This window comes from Leopardus geoffroyi, chromosome C1 (assembly GCF_018350155.1).
Source record: "Leopardus geoffroyi isolate Oge1 chromosome C1, O.geoffroyi_Oge1_pat1.0, whole genome shotgun sequence".
Lineage (NCBI taxonomy): Eukaryota > Metazoa > Chordata > Mammalia > Carnivora > Felidae > Leopardus > Leopardus geoffroyi.
Window position 1 is genome coordinate 52,202,756 of NC_059328.1, and position 25,508 is coordinate 52,228,263.

Consider the following 25,508-nt stretch of genomic DNA (forward strand, 5'->3'; position numbering starts at 1 on the left):
TCATTTTTCTAATTCTTTTCTTTAAAAAGCGGTAGAAGATGTAAATGTTCCTCCATCATTCTTTCATCCCTTTACAAACACAGTGTATGTGACCAATCACCCTGTCTTTGGGATTTTCGCTGAGCAATGGGAGAGGATGTGAAGATGTGGTTAGTTGGCTTGCTCCCTTCTCAAAGTGAACACTAATACACCATCGAAATCTGTGAGTCAGTGTTACCCAGTAATTTTTGTAATAGGAAAAGAAGTTTTATGGTTTTCATATATTTCATTGTGAAAAAGATTACAAAGGCACTCTATTAAATTTGGAAACAAAGAAAACTTCACTTGTAATCCTATCTACTGAACCTATCTCTAGTTAGCATGCTACCATACTGGAAAAATTCTCTTAGGTTTTTTTTTTTTTTTTTTTTTTTTTTTTAATTTCTATAACTTTATATCATACTTTCTGCCCTTAATATTACATATTTGTTTTTGGCCACATCACCCATATGTTTATAATTTAAAGGCTGCACAATATTGTACCTAGTAAACATACCAAAATGATTTAACCATTCCCTTGTTCTTGCAGTTTTAGTGTCTTTTCCAATTTTTATATAGTCTCATAGCTGTATATGATAATCTATATCAGTGCAGTCTAATAGAAATAAAATGTAAGCCACATATGTAATTTAAAGTTTTCTAGTAGCCACAATAAAAGAAGTAAAAAGAAATAAGTGAACTTAATTTTAATAATATATTTTATTTAACCAATATATCCGAAGTATTATCATTTCAACATGTAATCAATAAAAATTATTCATGAGATATTTTATGTTTTTTTTTTCAATATATGAAGTTTATTGTCAAATTGGTTTCCATACAACACCCAGTGCTCATCCCAAAAGGTGCCCTCCTCAATACCCATCACCCACCCTCCCCTCCCTCCCATCCCCCATCAACCCTTAGTCTGTTCTTAGGTTTTAAGAGTCTCTTATGCTTTGGCTCTCTTCCACTCTAACCTCTTTTTTTTTTTTTTTTTCCTTCCCTTGTCCCATGGGTTTTGTTAAGTTTCTCAGGATGCACATAAGAGTGAAAACATATGATATCTGTCTTTCTCTGTATGGCTTATTTCACTTAGCATAACACTCTCCAGTTCCATCCACGTTGCCACAAAGGGCCGTATTTCATTCTTTCTCATCGCCACGTAGTATTCCGTTGTGTATATAAACCACAATTTCTTTATCCATTCATCAGTTGCTGGACATTTAGGCTCTTTCCATAATTTGGCTATTGTTGAGAGTGCTGCTATAAACATTGGGGTACAAATGCCCCTATGCATCAGCACTTCCGTATCCCTTGGGTAAATTCCTAGCAGTGCTATTGCTGGGTCATAGGGTAGGTCTATTTTTAATTTTTTGAGGAACCTCCACACTGTTTTCCAGAGTGGCTGCACCAATTTGCATTCCCACCAACAGTGCAAGAGGGTTCCTGTTTCTCCACATCCTCTCCATTATGCTTTTTTTCAAAATCCGGTATGTACTTTATATTCATAGCACATCTCATTTCAGACTAGTCACATTTCAAATGCTCATTAGCCATGTGTGGCTGGCTAGTGACTACTGTTTCAGAGACCACAAATCTATACTATTGATTTTATGAGAGAAACTAGAAATTCTATTTAAATGCTTTTCAAAATCACATCTGTGTTATCTATTAACATTTCTGTGCTATTAGAAATAAGACAAATATGTTAAATTTTCATACATGATGAATAGGTACAGTATGTTTCAACCAAGTAAAATAGATTAAGTATGCAAACAAGGAATGGAGAGACAGTTATTTATGCAAAAGTTAAAACTTACGTAAGGAAAATGAGAGAGCATGTGTACGTCATTAGGGGACGGGCAGAGAGAGAGGGAGAGAGAATCCAGGCAGAGCCCGACTTGGGGCTCAAACCCATGAACTGTGTGAGATCATGACCTGAGCTGAGATTAAGAGTCAGATGCTCAACTAACTGAGCCACCAAGGTGCCCCTATTATTATGTACTCTCAATTAAAAGTCACTTGTCTGAGGCCTTGCTTGCTTACCATCTGAACTTCAGTTGGAGAGTGTCATAAAGGAATTCCAGCCCCTTCCACTGAGCTCCGAGAGTCTGAAGGAGCAAGAGGTTTTAAATGACTCCCATTCAGGGCTGGGAACCTCCAGACTCCCCTACATTATACCAACGATCACCAACTACCTCAGGGGGCTATAGCTGAGGCAAATGCGTTACTTCATTATGAGAAGCAATCCTAAGGGTTCTTTACCTTGCATTCTTTTCCTGGGAGGACTGAAGTGACGGAGCCTCTCTACACTGTCTTACCATACTTTAAGGAACTGATGATATTCCCTGTTGACCCTCATGGAATTGTGTGGGGGTGGGTCCTGCAGCGTTGCCATCTTGAATGACTCCAAGAAGCTTTGTTCAGATAGAGTAAGATGTGAATGGTGCCCCCAGGAGTTGTGCAATGTAGCATCCCAAAAAGACCTGTTAGCAATTCTCTCTCAAGTTAAGATATTATTGAGGGGCTCAGCTAAGCAAACTGTTATTGACAGCCTTGGAGAGCTGTAGGAACTGAGTATCAAATATCTGGGGAAACTGTTTTTTAAGATATCCTTCACATGCGTAAGCTGCTTTTGGAGGGAAACTTGTTTTCACTGCAAGACCAAGTAAACTGGTGGACACTATTATTTTATTTTTTTATTCCCATTTATTTATTCCCATTATTTTATTTTTTTAATTTAAATTTAATTTTTAGGTAATGTGGCTAAACTCATATGTGGCTCAAACTCATGACCCTGAGATCGAGAATCACATGCTTCACTGACTGAGCCAGTTAGATGACTCCCCTCTTTATTTTAATCTCTTTTCCTCTCCTCCTCCTCCTTTTACTTCTTCCTAAATGAAATCAGCTCCTCCCATCTTGATGGCAACCAGTTTCTTAGAATGGGTATGCACACACGCGTGCGTGCGCAAACACACACACACACACACACACACACACACACACACTTCAAATCATGTTATACACTTTAAATACATACAATTTTACTTGTTAATTATACTTCAATAAGGCTGGGGGTAATTACAAATAGAAAAAAGAAGGTTAATTACTCAGCCCGTTAAACTTCTGCCACACACATGTCCTTCTAATGTGCAATCTTGGATTTCCTACCTATTTGTTTTCTTCATTTTCTGGACTAAGCTATGAACGCTATAAAAATTTTACACCAGTATTGATGGTCAATATTATAAGTACATATATGATTTGCTGGGTCCCTGATGCTGGTTAACTCTCCTTTTACTTAATTTAACAAATACTCTTTTTTTTCCACAAATCAAAAAAATGCTCAAAATAATGGTCTGATACAGCCTCTACTCTTCAATACCGAAATTAAACTCTTATATTCAGATTTCTGCCTTACTACTCTACCGACACTCTCAAAGGCCACAAATGAACTTTTAATTAATTCCATTACTAAAAACTTATATCAAAGTCACTACCTGTAAGAGACCGTTTTTGTATAAAATCTCAAGAAACCTGCAAGTTATGTGAACGTTAAAGGGACAAAATCCCAAGCACCTGGGTGGCTTAATCGGTTAAGCATCTGACTTTGGCTCAGGTTGTGATCTCATGGCTCGTGAGTTCGAGCCCTATGTCAGGCTCTGTGCTGACAGCTCAGAGCCCGGAGCCTGCTTTGGATTCTGTGTCTCCCTCTCTCTCTGCCCTTCCTCTGGTTGCGCTCTGTCTCTCTCTAAAAGGAAAGGAAAAAAAAAAGGGACAAAATCCTCAGGTTTTTCTTTACCCTCCTAACACCTCCTATGTCTTATACAGAAAAAGGTAAATAGGTCACGGAACCTCTATTTATCTAATTAATTCTGTTTATCTAAACTGATTATTTTGGATGACAGCTGGACTGTAATAATGAAATATATTGCTAAATTTTTTTTGAGCTCTTTCTAAAGTCAAAACACTATACTTGTTACTTTATAAGCTACAAGCTATATCTTAACCTTTAAAATAACTCTCTGTGGTAAATATTATCTCCATTTTACAGATATGGAAACCAAAACACAAATTATTTAATTATTCAGGGTTAAACAATAAGGAACATAGTCAATGTGCATTCTTTGGGATTTTCTTTTTTTTTTTTTTACATATATTTTTTAAATCTAAATTTTAGTTAACATGCAGTGTAGTACTGGTTTCAGGAGAATTCAGTGATTCATCACTTATATACAACACACAGTGCTCATCACAAGTGCCCTCTTTAGTACCCATCACCCAGTTAGCCCATCCCCCATCTACCTTTCCTCCAGCAACCCTCGGTTTGTTCTGTGTATTTAGGAGTCTCTTATGGTTTGCCTCCCTGTTCTTGTCTTATTTTTCCTTCCCTTCCGCTATGTTCATCTGTTTTCTTTCTTAAATTTCACATGAGTGAAAATACACCGTATGTCTTTTTTGATTGACCTATTTCGCTTAGCATAATATATTCTAGCTCCATCCACATCATTGCAAATGGCAAGATTACAGTGTTTTTGATGGCCAAGTGATATTCCATTACACACTCGCACGCACGTGCACACACACACACATCTTCTTTATCTATTCTTCAGTCAATGGATATTTGGGCTCTCCCCATAGTTTGGCTATTGTTGATAATGCTGCTGTAAACAGTGGGGTGCGTGTTCCTCTTCAAATCTGTATTTTTGTATCCTTTGGGTGGATACCTAATAGTGCAATTGCTGGATTGTAGGGTAGTTCTAGCTTTAGTTTCTTGAGGCACCTCCATATTGCTCTCAAGAGTGGCTGCACCAGTTTGCATTCCCACCAACAGCGCAAGAGGGTTCCCCTTTTCTCTCCATCCTCACCAACACTTACTCTTTCCTATGTTGTTAATTTTAGCCATTCTGACAGGTGTGAGGTGGTAATCTCATTATGGTTCTGATTTGTATTTTCCTGATGATAAGTGATGTTGGGCATCTTTTCATGTGTCTGCTAGCCATCTGGATGTCTTCTTTGGAAAAGTGTCTATTCATGTCTTCTGCCCATTTTTTTTTTCTTTTAAGTTTATTTATTTATTTTGAGAGAGAGCATGTGCACGAGTGGGGGAGGGGCAGAGAGAGGGAGAGGGAAAGAATCCCAAGCAGGCTTTGATGCAGGGCTTGAACCCACAAACTGTGTGATCACGACCTGAACCGAAATCAAGAGTTAGATGCTTAAGCGCCCCTTCTGCCCATTTCTCAATGAGTTATTTGTTTTTTGGGTGTTAAGTTTGGTAAGTTCTTTATAGATTTTTGATACTAACCCCCTATCTGTTATGTCATTCCCAAATATCTTCTCCCATTCCACAGGCTGCCTTTTAGTTTTGTTGATTGTTTCCTTGCTGTGCAGAGGCTTTTTATCTTGATGAAGTCCCAACAGTTTGCTTTTGTTTCCCTTGCCTTTGGGGATGTGTCTGATAAGAAGTTGCTGTGGCCAACGTCAAAGAGGTTGCTGCCTGTGTCCTCCTCTAGGATTTTGATGGTTTCCTGTCTCACATTTAGGTCTTTCATCCATTTTGAATTTATTTGCATGTATGGTGTAAGAAAGTCATCTAGTTTCATTCTTCTGCATGTCGCCGTCCAGTTTTCTCAACACCATTTGTTGAAGAGACTGTCTTTTTCCATTGGATATTCTTCCCTGCTTTGTCCAAGATTAGTTGACCATATAGCTGTGGGTCCATTTCTGGATTTTCTATTTTGTTCCATTCATCTACATGTCTATTTTTGTGCCAGGACTGTACTCTCTCGATGACTACAGCTTTGTAATATAGCTTGAAATCTGGAATCGATGCCTCCAGTTTTGTTTTTTCAGTATTGCTTTGGCTATTCAGGGTCTTTTGTGGTTCCATACATTTTGTGGTTGCATAAATTTTAGGACTGTTTGTTCTAGCTCTCTGAAAAATGCTGGTGGTATTTTTTTTTTAAGTTTATTTATTTTGAAAGAGAGACAGACAGACAGACAGAGAGGGAGGGAGGGGAAGGGGCAGAGAGAGAGAGAGAGAGAGAGAGAGAGAGAGAATTCCAAGCAGCTCTGCACGAAGCCTGATGTGGGTCTTGAACCCATGAACCATGAGATCACGACCTGAACCAAAATCAAGAGTCAGACTCTTAACTGACTGAGCCATCCAGGAGCCCCACTGTTGGTATTTTGGTAGGGATTGCATTAAATGTATAATGTGTAGATTGCTTTGGGTAGTACAGACATCTTAACAATGTCTGTTCTTCCTATCTATGAGCACGGAATGTTTTTCCATTTCTTTGTGTCCTCTTCAATTTCCTTCATAAGTGTTGTATAGTTTTCAGAGTATAGATCTTTTACCACTTTACTTAGGTTTATTCCTAGGTACCTTATTGTTGTCTGCAAATAGAGATAGTTTTATTTCTTCCTTTCCAAATGGATGCCTTTGTTTTCTTCCTTTCTTTCTTCATTCCCTCCCTCCTTTTCTTCCTTCCCTCTAATTGCTCTGATTAGAATTGCCAGTAAAATGTTGAACACCAGTGGTGAAAATGGGCATGGCTATCTTGTTACTGATCTTTGGGGAAAATTTTTCATTCTTCCATGTCAAAAATTTTGAACAGCTGAAAAATAAGTCTCTTAATAAATATACAGAATATAGGCATAACTTTATTTTCATTTTTAAGTTTTTGATAAGCATTTTCTTTTTTTTTTTAAGTTTATTTTATTGAGAGAGAGGGAAAGAGAATCCCTTAGAGCAGGCTCCAAACTGTCAGCCCAGAGCCCGACACAGGGCTTGAACCCACAAACCATGAAATCATGACCTGAGCCTAAATCAAGAGTCAGATGCTTAACCAACTGAACCATTCAGGCATCCCTCCTTGATAAGCATTTTCAACTAACTCACCCCTAGAGATCCTGATTTAAGCAGAAAGTGATTCATAACTCAGATTCCTGTTGCATGACTGAATACTTAAAACACAGTAAAGAGAAACTCAGACATAGAATTCTGAACAGTGGCTACCTGTCACAGTTAATTGTATACATAACATACAAATATAAAACCCAGTTCTGGCATAATTCATTACAATGATAAAGGTTTTATTTGAATTAGTATGGAATTTTTTTAAATGTTTATTTATTTTGAGAGAGAGAGAGACAGCATAAGCAGGGAGGGGCAGAGAGAGAGAGAGAGAGAGAGAGAGAAAGAAAGGACAGAGAGAGTCCCAAGCAGGCTCCACGCTCAGTGCAGAGCACAATGTGGGGCTCGAGCCCACAAACCATGAGATCATGACCTGAGCCGAAATCAAGTATTGGACGCTTAACTGATTGAGCCACCTAGGTGCCCTGAAATTTTTTTTTTAAATCTAAAAAATTACCTTTATGTCTACAAGAGAATAAACCAGTGGTTAAAAATAAGCTTTATACAATAGGAGGGATTTTTGTGGTGATGGGAATGTCCCGTATCTTGACTGTGGTGGCAGATACTTGAAACTGGATGTGATAAAGTTACATAGAACTAAACACACACACACACACACACACACACACACACACACACACACAGTACATGTGAAACTTGAGAAATCTGAATAAAAATCAGTGGATTGTGGCAATGTCAATTTCCTGGTTGTGATACTGTCCTACAGTTTTGCAAGATGTTATCATGTCAGGAAAGGGGGAAAAGGGTACACATGATCTCTATGTTTCACTTCTCACAGTAGCATGTCAATCTACAGGCTGAAAATAAGAAGTTTAATGGAAATAAACCCTACAAAAGGACGGTCACCATTACTGCATTTTCAGAGCAATGACAGTAGGCAGCAGCAAACTGCCAAGAGGAAGAAAAGCCAATGGCAGTGAATTATATAATATATTTTCCTTTCAGCATATAAAGGATATGGAAGTTCACATAAAATAGTAATGTGTAGGTGGTTGTTTATAAATGAGCTTTATTGACATGTCACTAATGGCTTGTTTTCTGTGGAAAAACATTTAAACCTAGAACATGGAACCATATTTTCCTATTGGAAGAATTCTTATGTTTTAAACTTGCTAAGTTGATTAACAGGGTGTCATTTGAGGACAAATACATAACTGAAAAACAAAAAGCATACACAAGTATACATGGTATGCCATCTTTGTATGAAATGAGAAATCAGAAAAAAGAAATGAAAGGACTTAATTTTACAAAAATAAACATAGCAAAGGTAAACCAGAAACTAATGAATTTGGTTACCTACAGGGAGTAGGTAGAAAGAATGGGGCAGGGAATGACACTTCTCTGAACATACTTTTTTGTAAAGTTTTGGCTTTTGGAACATATTAATGTTTTACAGAGTTAAAGAGTGAAATTAAATAAAAAAAAGATGAGAATATTTAAATTGAGTACAAACAGAAACAAGAGAACCTAACCACTTGAAATGAATAACTAACTCTTCAAACAAACAACTAATCCAAGTAATGTGGAGAAAAAGGAACCTTTGTGTGCTCCTGGTGGGGATGCACACTGGTGCAGCCACTGTAGAAAACAGTGTTTTTGGAAGTTCTTCAAAAAGTTAAAAATAGAACTATCCTAGTATCTGGTAATTGCACCACTGGGTATTTATCCACCCCCCCCCCCACCCCCCGCATAAAAAAACACTAATTCAAAGGGATACATGCAGTTTTATGTTTATTACAGCACTATTTACAATAGTCAAGTTATGGAAGCAGCCCAAGTGTCCAGTGACTGATGAATGGATAAAGATGTACATACACATATACACACAGTGGAATATTACTCAGCCATAAAAAAGAATGAAATCTTGCCATTTGTAACAACATGGATGGGGCTAGAGAGTATAATGCTAAGTAAAATAAGTTAGTCTGAGAAAGGCAGATACTGTATGATTTCACTCATGTGGAATTTAAGAAACAAAACAAATGAGCAAAGGAAAAAAAGAGAAACCAAGAAACAGATTCTTATCTATAGAGAACAAATTGATGGTTATCAGAGGGGAGGTGGGTGGGGGGATGGGTGAAATAGGTGATAGGGATTAAAGAGTACACTTATCATGATGAGCACTGAGTATTGTATAGAATTCTTGAATTGCTATATTGTACACCTGAAACTAATAAAACACTGTATGTTAACTATACTGGAATTAAAATAAAAAAAGACTTAAAGAACTAATCCAAGTAGTTTTGGAACAGTAATTTGACTATATACTGTCAACAGTATTATTAGTTGTCTTATTAAAGACAACAAAAGATTGCAAACAAATCTTGAGTGCTTTGCAGTTTTGTTTTTAGTAGTGCTATGAGTGCAGGAATTCTGAAACTATTTTGTGTATGTGATAAGAATGAGCAAATGTGAAAATATATTGCTGCTGTTAGGAACCAAAGATCTAATGTTTGAGAAGAGGTGAGAATATGGAAAGAGGGAAGGCAAGGAAAAAACCTTTGTCACTATGAACTCATGAATTTTAAAAAGGCCGACTAATAGAAGGATGGAGTTAGAAAATCACCACAGTATAACCACCTTAGTAAAAACTAAGTAAGGTAGACTATCTTCTCAGTGTGGGTGGGCATCATTCAATCTGTTGAGGGGCTAAATAGAACAAAAGTAGAGGAAGGGGAGATTGGTGCCCTGCTTGCCTGCCTGAATTGGGACACTGCTCTTTTCCTGCTCTTGAACTAGGATTTATACCATCAGCTCTCCTGATTATCAAGCCTTTGGACTTGAACTAGAATCACACTGCTGGCTTTCTTGGGTCTCAGACTTGCAGATGGTAGATGGTGAGACTTAGCCTCTATAATTTTATGAGCCAATTCTTCATAATCAATGTATCTCTATATATGCAAGTATTTATATATATATAAATATACACACACATATATATCTCAATATCAATACATTTTAATTAAGAATTATATCTATACCATTTTAATATCTTTAAATATTATATTTTATTAATACTGTATTATTATTATATTCTTACATATATATGTATCTGCTATTGGTTCTGTTTCTCTGGACAACCCTAACCTACACAGTTGCCAAAACAAAATATAAAATGCTATGATCATTTAAAATTGATGTACAGGGGCGCCTGGGTGGCGCAGTCGGTTAAGCGTCCGACTTCAGCCAGGTCACGATCTTGCGGTCCGTGAGTTCGAGCCCCGCGTCAGGCTCTGGGCTGATGGCTCAGAGCCTGGAGCCTGTTTCCGATTCTGTGTCTCCCTCTCTCTCTGCCCCTCCCCCATTCATGCTCTGTCTCTCTCTGTCCCAAAAATAAATAAACGTTGAAAAATAAATAAATAAATAAATAAATAAATAAATAAATAAATAAAATTGATGTGCAAAAGTGAAATGTTCAGTTTAAGATTAAAAAAAAACCCAAGTCTTTAGAATGGCTTTACAGGATAATAAAAGAAATTTAAACAAGTGGAATAAATGAAGAACCCATTACTAAAGCTGGTAAATGGCTTTACTGACTAGGATTGAATAATTTTATGAGTGGAAAAAACAATCAGCAAGCCATAATTTTTATCTAATGAAAAATATCTTGGCTTGTCCTTAAGTTCACTAATTTTAGTATCAAGTCATGGAGTACTATACATAAATAACAGCGATCTTTAGAAATTAAAAATATAGGCAAATTCCTAAGTGAACCATAACAAGGGTTCTTGTTCCTCCCTTGCTACTTGAAAGCCCACCGCTATGAGAGCTGTTGTTAAAAATCTGGATATAAGCAAATTGATGGGTTCAGAAAAATAAGGAAGGGAAGAAAGTATAAAAAGTTAGAGTAGCTTAAGAGGAGCTGATTGGGAGGAAAGCAAAGGTAAGTTTGGCTTCTTATGTGGTATTGCTGTTGTTTCAAAACATTTCCTCCTTCACTGCCTACTTTTACTCCTAAGTTTGTTACACTTTATATAATTATATCAGAAATTCATTTGGTTTCACAGGTATCTGCTTTCAAAATAGGATTATACATGATTCAAAAACTGTTACTTGCCACTTGCTCTCACTGTATGTCCTTTTGGACAATTTGAGATTTTTACATCTGTATATCTTGCCAATTTAAAAAGACATTAAATAAGTTAAACAAAAAGAGAATGCTTGTCTCTCAATATCTAGTTGAGATTGATTTCACTGAGGAAATGGGAACTTTGCTTAGGGAAAGGAAGGAGTAGTAATTTACAACAAAAATATTTGTGGGACAGGGTACATGAAACGATTTGGAGCTGGGGGAACATGGCTAGGAAAAGCAGCTAGTAAAAACAGATTAAAGGGGTACAATAACGTACGAGATGCCAAACAAAGAAAATTTCTTTGAGAAACTCTTCCCTTTGTCCTTGCTGTACTCTAAATGGCATTCAATTTTTGTATATTTTAACCTAGACTAATACTATAGTTCAGCTACATTATGAAAAAATAGACTTCTGGGGTTATAACCACAAATTACAACACCATTTGTATGGAAAATGCATTCTGAATTCCACTCAAATGATTTAAAAAACATTTTGAAACATACCTTATAACCTTTTTCTAAGTTTGGAAAGGTATGCTAACTTACAACATAAGACCATAAGCTCCCAAAGGGTAGAAACTTCATCTTCTTCATCTTTACCCATCCATCACTTTGTGTGGCACACAGACGATATAGCTGAAAGGGTAAATGAGCTGAACATATGAACTACTTTGAAAATTTAACCCCCTATTCTGCTTAATTCAATTCTTCCAGCCTCACTGGATAGATGTAAGTATTCTTTCCAGAACATATGTGGAAAGTAGATATTTGTAGATAATATCTTCATTCAGGGCAACACAGGCTGGCCAATATGAAAACAGTTGGATGCTGGCATATAGGTCCTCTAGGTTCCTCCGGATCCCTTACTCTGCTGGCTTCATTCATTGTGTTCCGAGCTCTTGAGCCAGATCTTTGTTAGGCATTATGTTCCCAGACAATGTATTACTTTTCCACCTATGTAAAATCTGAAAAGGGCATTTTCCTCAGTTTTACCTTAAGTTAGTCTCTTATTCATGGGCTTGGAAACTGGGCTCAATGAGTATTAAAATTAAGATATCAGATACCATGATCACATGAACACTGTAAAATACACCACAAAGTATTTTCTTCTTTGAAAAGAATACTTAGGGATGCCTGGGTGGCTCAGTCAGTTAAGTGTCAGGTCATAATCTCATGGTTTGTGAGTTCCAATCCCACACCAGGCTCTCTGCTGTCAGTGCGGAGCCTGCTTCAGATCCTCTGTCTCCCTCTCTCTCTGCCCCTACCATGCTCGGGCACGCACTTTTGTGCATGCTATCAAAAATAAATAAACATTAAAAAAAGAAAAGAAGAATACTTCAACTCAGATATAAACTTTTTTAATTTCTGCAAATAAGTTATTTCTCTTACATTATTACTTTTACAAATATGACCCTTTTCTTTCAAGACACGTGTGTGTAGCACAAAAACAGATACTCAGATCAATGGAACAGAATAGAAAACCCAGAAATGGACCCACAAACGTATGGGCAACTAATATTTGACAAAGCAGGAAAGAATATCCAATGGAATAAAGACAGTCTCTTCAGCAAGTGGTGCTGGGAAAACTGGACAGCGACATGCAGAACAATGAACCTGGACCACTTTCTTATACCATACACAAAAATAAACTCAAAATGAATGAAAGACCTAAATGTAAGACAGGAAGCCATCAAAATCCTCGAGGAGAAAGCAGGCAAAAACCTCTTTGACCTTGGCTGCAGCAACTGCTTATGTAACATGTCTCTGGGGGCAAGAGAAACAAATGCAAAATGAACTACTGGGACCTCATCAAAATAAAAAGCTTCTGCATAGCGAAGGAAACAATCAGCAAAACCAAAAGGCAACCGAAAGGGAGAAGATATTTGCAAACGACATATCAGAAAAAGGGTTAGTATCCAAAATCTATAAAGAACTTATCAAACACAACACCCAAAAAACAAATCATCCAGTGAAGAAACGGGCAAAAGACATGAATAGACACTTCTCCAAAGAAGACATCCAGATGGCCAATTGACACATGAAAAAATGCTCAATATCACTCATCATCAGGGAAATACAAATCAAAACCACAATGAGATACCACCTTACACCTGTCAGAATGGCTAACATTAACAACTCAGGCAACAACAGATGTTGGCGAGGATGTGGAGAAAGAGGATCTCTTTTGCATTGTTGGTGGGAATGCAAGCTGGTGCAGCCACTCTGGAAAACAGTATGGAGGTTCCTCAAAAAGCTAAAAATAGAACTACCCTATGACCCAGCAATTGCACTACTAGGCATTTATCCAAGGGATGCAGGTGTGCTGTTTCGAAGGGACACATGCACCCCCATGTTTATAGCAGCACTATCAACAATAGCCGAAGTATGGAAAGAGTCTGGATGTCCATTGATGGATGAATGGATAAGAAGATGTGGTATATATATACAATGGAATATTACTCGGCAATCAAAAAGAATAAAATCTTGCCATTTGCAACTATGTGGACAGAAATAGAGGGTATTATGCTAAGCCAAATTAGTCAGAGAAAGACAAATGTCATATGACTTCACTCATATGAGGAATTTAAGATACAAAACAGATGAACATGAGGGAAGGGAAGCAAAAATAATATAAAAACAGGGAGGGGGACAAAACATAAGAGACTTTTAAATATAGAGAACAGAGGGTTACTGGAGGGGTTGTGGGAGGGGGGATGGGCTAAATGGGTAAGGGGCATTAAGGAATCTACTCCTGAAATCATTGTTGCACTATATATGATAACTAACTTGAGTGTAAATTAAAACAAATTAAAAAGACACATGTGTATAATTATTTTAAAAACAACAAACTTACTCATCATTGTCTTTTGTTGTAGATTTCTTCCTTTCATTTAAACTGAGGTGATTCATTTTTTTCCTCTTTCCTATATACATACAGTAAAAAGAAGAACATAAAGTTAAGGGAAAATTGTCAAGTTTTAAATAGAATTAGGTCGCCAAAGTTTAAATAGAAGCTAAAGGGGTAGACAAAAGGGAGTAGGAAAAGAAAAAGTATCCTGAAATTTGTTATGGGGAAAAAATCATTATTATGAATAACTTTTCAATAGCTATTTTGTTTTTTTATTTTCAAATCTCCACCCCCCCCTTTTCTAAATTTTAGAAAGAGTGCATGGGGGTGGGAGAGGTGGGGTGAAGGAGGGGCAGAGGGAGAGAGAGAGAGAGAGAGAGAGAAAGAATCTTAAGCAGGCTCTACACTCAGCACAGAGCCCCATGCGGGCTCAATCTTACGACCCTTGAATCATGAACTGAGCTGAAATCAAGAGTTGGATGCTCAACCATCTTAAGCACTCAGGTGCCCCCCCCCCATCTCTCAATTTTTTATTCATGAGGACATTATATAGGAAAAAGAATCTTTACTAGATGAAGGATACTTTCATCAGATAGTTTAATAAAAAACATTATTTTAAAGTTTCTAGTTTGTATTATTTCACCCCTATTTTTTGCCTCAAAGTTAACAAGGGGTTGGTGCTATGCTTCTAGCTAGAAAATAGTGAGTTCCTAGTGATATCACAGTAAAATAAATTTGATATTAGGAATCAATGTACCTGATTTTAACTGCATACTGAAAAAATGCATATTGATTTAGTAAATTCTTGGAAAGATCTGTGTGCTGGGTTGAAATGTAAATTTGATTTTATAGTTCTGGTAGAATATGATGTTTGCACTTATTAGTGGTCAATTACTATTATCATAGATAATACTAGTCATAGATAATTGTTTTATAGGCTCCCCATTTAGTTATTTTTTTCTACTGTACTGCATAGTACAGTAATCCATATACTTTAAACATATTTGATGTATAATAATACAATAATTTAATTTAAATACAACAATAATACAAACAATATTTGAGAACATATTAGCAAAAAGATTCTTAACGTCTTACATATACTGGCCTTTAATAAATGTTTGTTGAATGAATAAGGAAGCAAATAAATGAATAATCCAAACTTTTCACTGAAAAACAGTCCAGAGAAATCACTTTTTAAAATGTATAACTGGTAAAAAAAAAATAAATAAATAAAATAAAATGTAGAACTGGTGACAACCTCTACGTATTTTTATGCAGTTCCATTTGTTCAACAACTGGCACGAGAACTCTTACTCAACATTCTCATTATTTTTCTAAAAAAATTGTTTGATACAATCTACCATGAAAACCTAGCTCACATTCTCCAACAGAAATATAATGTGAGCCACTTATGTAATTCAAACTCCTCTACTAGTGAAATTCTTTAGAGGAAAAAAATAGTGAAATAAACTTTAATATTTCATTTAACCCAATATACACAACATACTATAATTTTAACACATAATAATATAAGATTATTAATGAGATCATTCATATTCTCTTTTTCACACCGTCTGATATCTGGTGTGTATTTTACACTTATAGCACATCTCGATTCTGATCTACCTTCTAAATGCTCTATACCTAAACATATTGGACAGTACAGCTCTATGTAATACTTCAGGAGGATCCAATACTTCCAGATGAAACCGAGTACACAGAAAACACAAAGGCAATTTCTTTACATTTTCAAATGTAATTTATTAACATATCAGAGTAGTCTGGAACGGACTTTCCAATGCTGGTTTACTCTTTTTTCTTCACTTAATTCTTATTCCATTACTCTTACTTGCTCCTATTACTAGAGGAAAAGCTCATTTTTACTTATACCAAATATACTTATACCAAAGTATACTTACTTTGGTAAGTAAGTTTACTTATACCAAATATACTTATACCAAAGTATATTTTCTATTCTCTGGTATTTGTAATTTCACTAAGTTGGTTCAGAAACTGATGAACAATAATTTCCCTCATTATTACTTTGGATCTGCGGCTTCTTTCAAAAAAATCACATAACTAAATTATCTCAAAATAGTCTTTAAAATCCCAAAAAGAAAATCTTGTGATTCAGAAGTTGTGCTAAAGTACTAGTTATCTCTCTTGTTTATTAACTTTTTATTATTTGACTTGTCTATATCCCTAAATTCCAAATAGTAAGAGTTTATTTAACAAAGAATTAAAGGGAAAAACAGTAACAATATTTTATTTATGATTTTAGAGAACTTTGAGGAAAAAGCCTATTAAAATCCATCTCTTTAAAAAAAAAAATCAAGCTAAAAATGTATTTGTTTTGTAGAAAACTACAAATGAAATTCCAGGATACACATTGAACCTTTATTTCAGAGAATCTTTGCCTAAAGGTTAATACTAGTTTCCTGAATTTTGTACTATGCTGTCTGCATTCAATAAAGCTCCAAAATTAAGTTACTTTGTTCCTTTAACTTGTAATTAATTTTCACATTTTAGCACCATCAGTCAATAAAGTTAGGTGAGAAATAGTAAAAGAATGCTTTATTTGAATTTTCACCAGGTGGTCAATGCCTGTTGAAACATTTTTATTATTGTGAGGGGATTAGTTAGATATCTTATCCTATAAAATGCAATCAATAGCATTAATCTCCATCTTCTCATGGAAGGACTTACGCTTCTGATATACTTTCCAACTGTTAAATAGGAGGAGTTTTAATATCTCTAAGAATAACACTTGGACCAGTTATAGAGACTGTTTAGACTCTACTATATCATTAAGAATATTCCAGGGGTGCCTGGGTGGCTCAGTTGGTTGAGCGTTTGACTTTGGTTCAGGTCATGATCTCATGGTTTGTGAGTTCGAGTCCTGCTTTGCGCTCTGTGCTGACCGCTCAGAGCCTGGAGCCTGCTTCAGATTCTGTCTCCATCTCTCTCTGCCCCTCCCCCACTAATGCTCTGTCTGTCTGTCTCTCAAAAATAAACACTAAAAAAATTAAAAAAAAAAAAAAGAGAGTATTCCAGTTACTTAATAATTACTTCCTTGATTTCGTTTCATTCTATTAACAATGAACATATGTTAAAGAGCCACAGATTATAAATGGTCTTTTTCTTGCTAGGTTATACATAACAAACAGTTGTGTATGTGGCTCCCTTTAAAGGAGTTTCACAATACACTGATGAAAAATGTACCATCACTGAATCTGGACTATATTCAAAATTGTATTTAGACTTTCTGGTAAGGTTCAAGGAGCCCTTTCTCTAACGAGTGAAGATAACTTTCAACAGACCACAATGTTTAGAAATACAATCAATGACCTTAATGATAATGGCTAACACTTACACAGTATTTTTAGGACCAGGAACTGATTTAAATGTTACGTATATAAACTAATCTGCAAAACTGAATTGGTCATTCTTATTCCCATTTTACAGATGAGGAAACAGAGGCACAGAATGACTACATAACTTATCCAAGGCCCTAAAGCTAGTAAGTGGCAGAGTTAGGATCTAAACCCACTCATCTGGCTACAAAGATTGTTCTCTTAACCAGGATGCTACACTTATTTAAACAGGTTTAGGTTGGTATTATGCTGTTTCCAGATATGTACACTTTATAGTTGACATACATCTTAGGCATCATTTGGTCCCAAACCAAAAGTTATGAGTTGAGGAAAACCTTGACCCAGACAGGTTCAAGTGATTTGTCTAAGGTATTACACACTAGTTAGTAATTTTTTTCTAAAAGAGTTATTGCCAGATCAAGTTAGAGCCTGTAGGCTAAGAGGCAAATGAAATCATGTTATTCTTTTAGTTAACCGCATTATTATTATTAAACAAGAGTGGAGAGTGAGGAACCTCTTTAGAGGATCAATTTATGAAAAATAACAATGCTAATGGTTCCTTTTTTAAAATTCAAAATACTTTTATTGAGTTCCATGTATGGAAATGTAATATTGTTAAAATATTTCCTATATTATCGAAAAGAAAGGTATCAATGAGAAAATCAATTGCTTTTTAGCTATTAAAACATTAATATTTGAGAAGCAGAATGGTAAGTTTTTAAAGCTTTCACCCAAATTAGACTCACATTAAGAAGCATTTGGCTCATATATCTCAAACTGCTCATCAGATATTTAAACTGATAATTTATCAGCTCCTTTGAAATACATATTGTCTGTCCCTTCTCCCACTTAAAAAGAAATCAGTCTTGCCAGAGATCTACCATTTGATTAGTCTTTTCAAAGAACCTGCTTTTGATTTTGTTGCTTTTCTTTATTATTATCTTATTTTCTATTTAATAGTTTCTATCTTTTACTATTTCCTTTCTTATATTTTGGGAGGTTCTATTTTTTTCCATCTTTTGGAGTTGAATGCTTGCCTCATGGGTTTTCAATCATTCTTCCTTCTTGTTTTTAAAATTTTTTTTAAATGTTTATTTATTTTTGAGAGTCAGATAGAGACAGAGAATGAGCAGAGAAGAGGCAGAGAGAGAGGGAGACACAGAATCTGAAGCAGGCTCCAGGCTTTGAGCTGTCAGCACAGAGCCTGATGCGGGGCTTGAACTCACAAACCGTGAGATCATGACCTGAGCCGAAGTCAGTTGTTTAACTGACTAAGCCACCCAGGGGCCCCAATCATTCTTCCTTTCTAAATATATGCATTTATAAGTATAAAATTTCCACTAAGAACTGTTTTAGTATAATGCAGTATTCAGGTGTAAATTTTTCCTGTAAGTTTTCTGTTTTCATTATCATTCCATTTTAAATATTTTATACCTTCCTTTATGATTTTTCTGAACAATGAATTATTTAGAAGTTTCCAGGTTTCCAAACACGTGGGCTAAAAATTTTTAGAGGGATGCCTTTTTATTATTGATTCCTAATTGCACGAAATTTTGGTCCGAAAATTTGATAGCAATTTTTAGTATGTTGAGACTTATTTGTGACTCCAAACTGGCTATATATATATTTTTTTTTTGGTGGGGGGGAGGTAGAGGCAGAGAGAGAGAATCATATGCAGGCTCTGTGCTCAGTGTGGGGCCCAACTTGGGGCTCCATTTCATGACCCTGAGATCATGACCCAAGTCAAAATCAAAAGTCGGACACCCAACTGAATAAGCCACCTAGGTGCTCTCAAACTGGTTATATTTTTGTTAAAGTTCTGTCATGCTTTATCATGTGTGAGGTATTATACTTGTTTGACCACAGTTTGTTAGATCATGCTTGCTAGCTGTGTGCAAATTGTTTACATCTGTCCTAAGTTTTTTATCTATTTCATCAGTTTCTTAAAGTATTTTTTAAGTTTATTTATTTATTTTGGGAGAGAGAGAGAGAAAGAGAGAGAGAGAGAGAGAGGGAGAATGGGGGGCGGGCAGAGAGAGAGGGAGAGACAGAATCCCAAGTAGGCTCCACACTCTCAGTGTGGAGCCCATGTGGGGCTCGAATCCAGGAATCATGAGATCATGACCTGAACTGAAAACAAGAGCCAGACACTTAATTAACTGAGCCACCCAGGTGCCCCTGAAAGAAGTAGTTTAAAATCTACTATGATTTGGGATTTGTGGGTCTCTCCTTATAATCCTGTCCCATTTTGTTATGTTTTGTTTGAGTTTTTGTTTTAGATGTACATAGTTTCAGGATTCTTTTTCTGATAGTGACTCTTCCCTTCTCCCACTATGTAAAGAGTTCTATTATCTTCAATAAAGCTTTTTTGCCTTAAAATCTATTTTGGTCTATATTAATATTCTTATGCCAACTATAACTTTTTTTAAAGCCAATATTTGCTTTGTTTTCTTAAACATCCTATATCTTTTCTTAAAACATAAATAAAGATATTAATAAAAACAGTTAAAATATGTGTTGAAAACTTAAATACATGTCAGGCACTGTTCTAAGTGCTTTTTGTATATGAATTTATTTAATTCTCTCAACAATCCTAGGGTAGATATTATTACTTTCCCCATTTTACATGCAAGTAAACAAAAACTCAATTATAAAGTCAATTAACAGATATTCTATCTGCTCCCTAAAAATTACAAGAATCTTAAAGCACTTTAGCTTCTTCCTGCTCCCTCATCAATATTCCATGCTATCACAGTCTATTATTTGTTTTTAACTCCATCTCTCAAATTGTCTTTTGCTTTATGGTCAGTGGAGTTTGTAGTCACATTTTTATAATTAGATTTATAATTAGATTTACCACCATGTTTGCTAATTTATTTTTTCACCATTGCTCTTTGCAGTCCATTCCTTTCCTGGAGGCACGCATTTTAGTAGTCCTTTCAGGGAGTATGTGTGAATGGTAAATTCTTTCTGACTTTGTCTGAAAAAAATCTTTATTTCATCCTCAGTTCCTGAATAAAAAAAATCAGCTGTGATTTTTAGTTGGTATCATTCTACTTCCTGTTAGAATCTATTGCTATAGATGAAAAGTCTACTATCAGTCTGTCATTCCCTTGTAGGTTAGATGTCTTTTCTTTGGTAGCCTTTAAAAGTTTCTCTTTGTCTTTGATATTCTGTAGTTTTACCATGATATGACTAGGTAAAGATTTGTTTTAATTCATCCTGCTCAAACTAAGCATGCTATTCTAACCTGGAAATTCTCACCTTTCCTTAATTGTGAAATTGAAATTATAAAAAAAACCCTGATGGTCCTTTTATCTTAGAATACTGCCTCAGCCCCATTCGCCCTATTTCCTCCTTGTGGAACTCCTATTTGACATATGTTGGAGCTTCTTATTTTATTTATCATTTCTTTTTATCGTTTTATCATATTCTCCATCTCTTTATCTCTCTGTGCTATTACACTGCTACAGTCTGGCTGATTTCTACAGATCTACTGTCTAATTCACAAGGACTCTCTTTGACCATGCAAATTTGTTGTTTATCCTTCCACTCAATTATTAAATACGAAGTCTGATGCATCCTTCCTCTTCACCAAAAACATAATAGTTTGGAGAAATTTGCTAAGGAGTAGGGGAGGGCAGCAATATAATGATACACACACATAAACATATATAACAGTGAGAAACATATACAATGATAAGTAAATAAATATACATATCTCCAAAGTATAAACTGGAATCAGTCACCCTATTTTTGGCCCACATGTAGAATCTATGCAGAGGGAAGACTTAGAAACAGATCTTTCTTTCTTTTAGAAGTACAAATAGATTTAAATTTGGTATTAAGTCATCTGTTCACACAGTACATAGTTCAAATGTATATAGAAAGTACTTAGAAATACCCAGAGGAAGGGGTGCTTGGGTGGCTCAGTTGGTTAGGCATCTGACTCGATCTTGGCTCAGACCATGCATGATCTCACAGTTTGTGAGTTTGAGCCCCACATTGGGCTCTACGCTGACAGCACAGAGCCTGCTCGGGATTCTGTGTCTCTTTGTTTCTGCCCCTTTCCTGCTTGCACTCTCTCTCTTTCTCTCCAAGTAAACAAACTTAAAAACAAAAAAAGAAAAGAAATACGTAAAAGAAGAGTATTTTAGGAGGAAGAGTATTTCAGGTTGAGAGACGTGCAAGTGCAATGACCTTGTGGCAGGAAGCAGTTTGACATGATTGATTAATAGCAAGATAGTAAGAGTGGTTAAGGTAGTGTATACATGGGAAGGGTAGTAGAAAATGAGATAGACGAGGTGGTCAGGTATTAGATGATATATGGCCTTAAAAGTCATGATAAGGTTTTGAATTATATCCTAAGTGTGATGGGAAGTGAATTGCACCTAAAACGCCCTTGAAAATGCTATTTAAATAAAAGCTTATTTACGTTGCACCTTATGTTTTGTATAATATTTAAAAACTGAGAATTGTTAATAGAAGTTATGGGATCATTTGGAACTTAAATTACTTCATAAGAGTCAGACTTTCTTATTTCTAAAATGTGTATAAGATGACATATCAGGATGAGCAATGTAATGATTACAAATGACATAATGTGATATAAGATCCTAGAGAATTCTATTTTGAGACTTTTGTATGTGAGATATATCAAAGAATATATAAGACATATATGTACAGTTTAATGAACCAGTATAACCACCATGTAAGTTAAGAAATAGAATATTACCAGCACCCCAGGAACCCTTGCTGTATGACTTTTTAAAAAAGAGCTTACTTAGTACTATAATCTGTGATAATTATCCACTTAAATGTCAACTGGGATCACGTGACCAGTCTTTTTATAGGCAAAAGGAATGTTCCCTTAAGTCCATATTTAATTTCAATATGGAAATCGAGCAGGTATCCACTTAAAATCTATTCACATTTCAGTATGGTGATGTGCCATCTTTAAGGCACTAATTTTTAATTTTAAACAAAAGATATATCAAGTGTATTAAAAACAGATAGAGCTTGAAGAAAATGTATACATCTTCATACATTTTTGTGAAAGCAAACCTAATAGTAATAGCTTTAAGATAAAAAGCATTTGATTAAAGTAAAATAAAAGTCATTCAAAAGTTTAAGATCTTATTATAGGTTTCATTACAACAAATTGGGTAAAATGAGATTTCTTTGTTTCTGTGTGGCTTCTAGTATATTCTTAGCACTCAATAAATGTTAAACAATAAAATATGAATTAGGCTAATCACAGCACACCTAAAATATATTTTATTAAATTTGAGCCTACTTAGAATTTTATATTACAGAAACTTGACATGTTACTAATTCATGACTTTTTGTAATATTAAAAATTAAACCTATGAAATCTAGATTCATATATCTTTAAAAAATATTTTAGCAATAAACTGCCAGAGAACAAGAAATATGCATGGCCAAAATTAACAATATTTCAAAATAAACAATTTCATAGTAAAATTAGGCTATCCTCTTGTGGAAAACTACAATTTTTTTGCAAATCCATTTAAAATAGTAAAGGAAAAGAAGGGAATGAAATATAATAAATAAAAGCAAGCTATATAAAGATAAACGAAATGTGAATAAAACTAAACGGACAACATGAATAAAAATAACATTTAGAGGTATCTCTCTTAAACTGTAGTGCAGCTGTACCTGAATTATATGCCCTTTAATTTATGCACATGATGGATAGCTTGTTAAGGGGTGTATCTGTAACCACTGTAATTGATAGTAGCTGAAGGCAGTCAGACCATAATTTCTGTTTAATGGATGGGACAGTAAGGGAACAAAGTCTGCAGTAGCATTTTAAAATAAGTGCCTAGAAAGTTTACCTTTATGTCCAAAGTAGTACCTATATTCTAGCCTTCTTTATGTTGAATTCTTTAAGAAAAATCAGCTGCAGCAAGATCCATATATTATTAAATAAAAATTCTGATTTAGCCAATAAGTAGAAAAATATTACAATAAATGGAAAAGAATGTTCAACTAACCATTTGATGGTTCACTTTTGCGGTCTTGTTCTTTAGAGCTTGCAGGAGAAGCAAATGGGCTCATCTGACAAGTTCCAGTTGTTGGAGAGTAAGTTGTAATACTGTTCTTCCTTGTGATTTTTGAAGAATCAAATGACTGAAAATAAATATTAATTTGAGACAAAAATACATTTAGTTGAGAATGTCTTTTAAAACTTGCAAAATTCAAACTAGTATGATTTTCCTTGATCTTTCTTTTCAGATTTTAAATATACTCCATTACCACCTCCAAAGTGAACACTATTTTTTCAAGTTTTGTAGCTATTTCAGGTCTCCACACTAATTAGGGCATCTCAACTTGATATTTATGAAATTTTAATATTAAAAGTTTACTACCATCTGAGATGGTATTTCCAAACAGTTTAGAGATGACTGACTCTCCCAATTATATCCTGACTTTTGCCATCTGCTGGACCTGAAGTATAATTATGGGGCTAGGCCAGGGAAACTGTCATAAGTTTCTCTTAGGAAAATCCACAAGGAAGTCCTAGGAAGGATAAGTGCTGTCTTAAACCTTCACAAATTTGCTCTGACACAGTGACTTGTCTTAAGGATAACCAAAATAATGTTCAAACAATTGAGTATGGCATTTAAGGGCCTTGAGAATTTGGTCTATCCTATGCAAATCCTCTCTGCAGCTTTCTCCTCTGTGTTCCCATACACCTTGCACATACCTCTTACTGGCGATAGTAAATTTTATTTATTTTATTTTTGAGAGAGAGCACCCATGTGAGTAGGGGGGATGCAGAGAAGGGACAGAGAAGAGGGGGAGAGAATCTTAAGTACGCTGGGACTGGAGCCTGAAGCAGGGCTCAATCTCATGATCAAGAGTTGAGTGCTTGGGGGTGCCTGGGTGGCTCAGTTGGTTAAGCATCCAACTCTTGATTTTGGCTCAGCTCATGATTTCATGGTTCCTGAGGTCAAGTCCCGCATTGGGCTTTGTGCTGGCAGCAGAGCCTGCTTGGTATTCTCTCTCTCCCTCTCTCTCTCTGTCCCTTATGCTCTCCAAATAAACTTTTTTTTTTTTTCAACGTTTATTTATTTTTGGGACAGAGAGAGACAGAGCATGAACGGGGGAGGGGCAGAGAGAGAGGCAGACACAGAATCGGAAACAGGCTCCAGGCTCTGAGCCATCAGCCCAGAGCCCGACGCGGGGCTCAAACTCACGGACCGCGAGATCGTGACCTGGCTGAAGTCGGACGCTCAACCGACTGCGCCACCCAGGTGCCCCTCTCCAAATAAACTTTAAAAAAAAAATAGCCAGCCTAAAATAATCCTTATATTAAAAACAAAGGGGTAGGGTGTTTAACTTGTTGAGGCCAGTCATACACAGAGTATCAGGATACTGAGGCTTTTCTTTCCAGGAAGCAGATTTATTTGTGCCAACACAGGCTCAGCAGGCTAAGACCCCCAAAAGGCTGAGCCCTGAGTGCAGCAGAGTGTGTGTGTATGTGTGTGTGTGTGTGTGTGTTGCCTTTTGTACAATTTTTGCTCCTTTGTCTTCCATATATGATAACACACAGGCCGATTGGGCGGTCCATGTTAGAGAGTCAAGAGGAATGTTGCGCATGAGCACAGAGCCAGGCTGTCTTCCCTTGTCTTGAGGTTTTTACCACATTCCTTAGGGAGGGGCTCTACCACAAACTGACTAAGCCACTCAGGTACCCCTGGAGACAGTAAATTTTAATAATTGTTTACATTTCTGTCTGCCCCATTAGAATTTAAGTTCCTGAAAATAAATGTCATTTCTTCATCTTTGTACCCTAGAACTCAAAAATGTGTGGATGAATGAATGATGTAAAAGGAACAGTCCAGTAACCTTGGCTAAGCCACTCTACCTTGAATACATTCATTTGTTCATTCATTCTCATCTAATGTGAAATGACCCCTATAGTCTCAGTCACTTAGACTATGCACATTTGGGCCTCAGCTCATTCTGTGATCTAGCTGGAATGCCCTCTTTTTTATCTTCCCCAAGATCTAGTCTTTCTTTTGTTTAGGTCCTCATTTATGATCTACTTCCTCCCGACACCCATTATCACACTATTAACTGCTTGTTCTTCTGAATTCCCTTTAAATTGTTTTCTGTAATGCTTACTCATCACCCAGCACTTACTAACTAATGTGTACAAAGAAAGAGAACAAATTGTTCTCTGAACAAACAGCAGAGAAGAGGTCTTAGCAGTAGCAT

At 35.9% G+C, this 25,508-nt stretch overlaps 1 protein-coding gene across 1 annotated transcript in view; it reads right to left on the reverse strand.

Annotated features, from left to right (window-relative positions):
• The window catches only part of LOC123596804 (integrin subunit beta 3 binding protein), a 72,734-nt gene that overhangs the window by 16,546 nt on the left and 30,680 nt on the right, over positions 1–25,508 (reverse strand). The window contains exons 4-5 of the mRNA XM_045475102.1: positions 23,279–23,414; positions 13,891–13,960 (exon numbers count right to left, since the gene is read on the reverse strand). Of these exons, the coding sequence (XP_045331058.1) occupies positions 13,891–13,960; positions 23,279–23,414 (206 nt within the window). The remainder of the gene's footprint in view (positions 1–13,890; positions 13,961–23,278; positions 23,415–25,508) is intronic.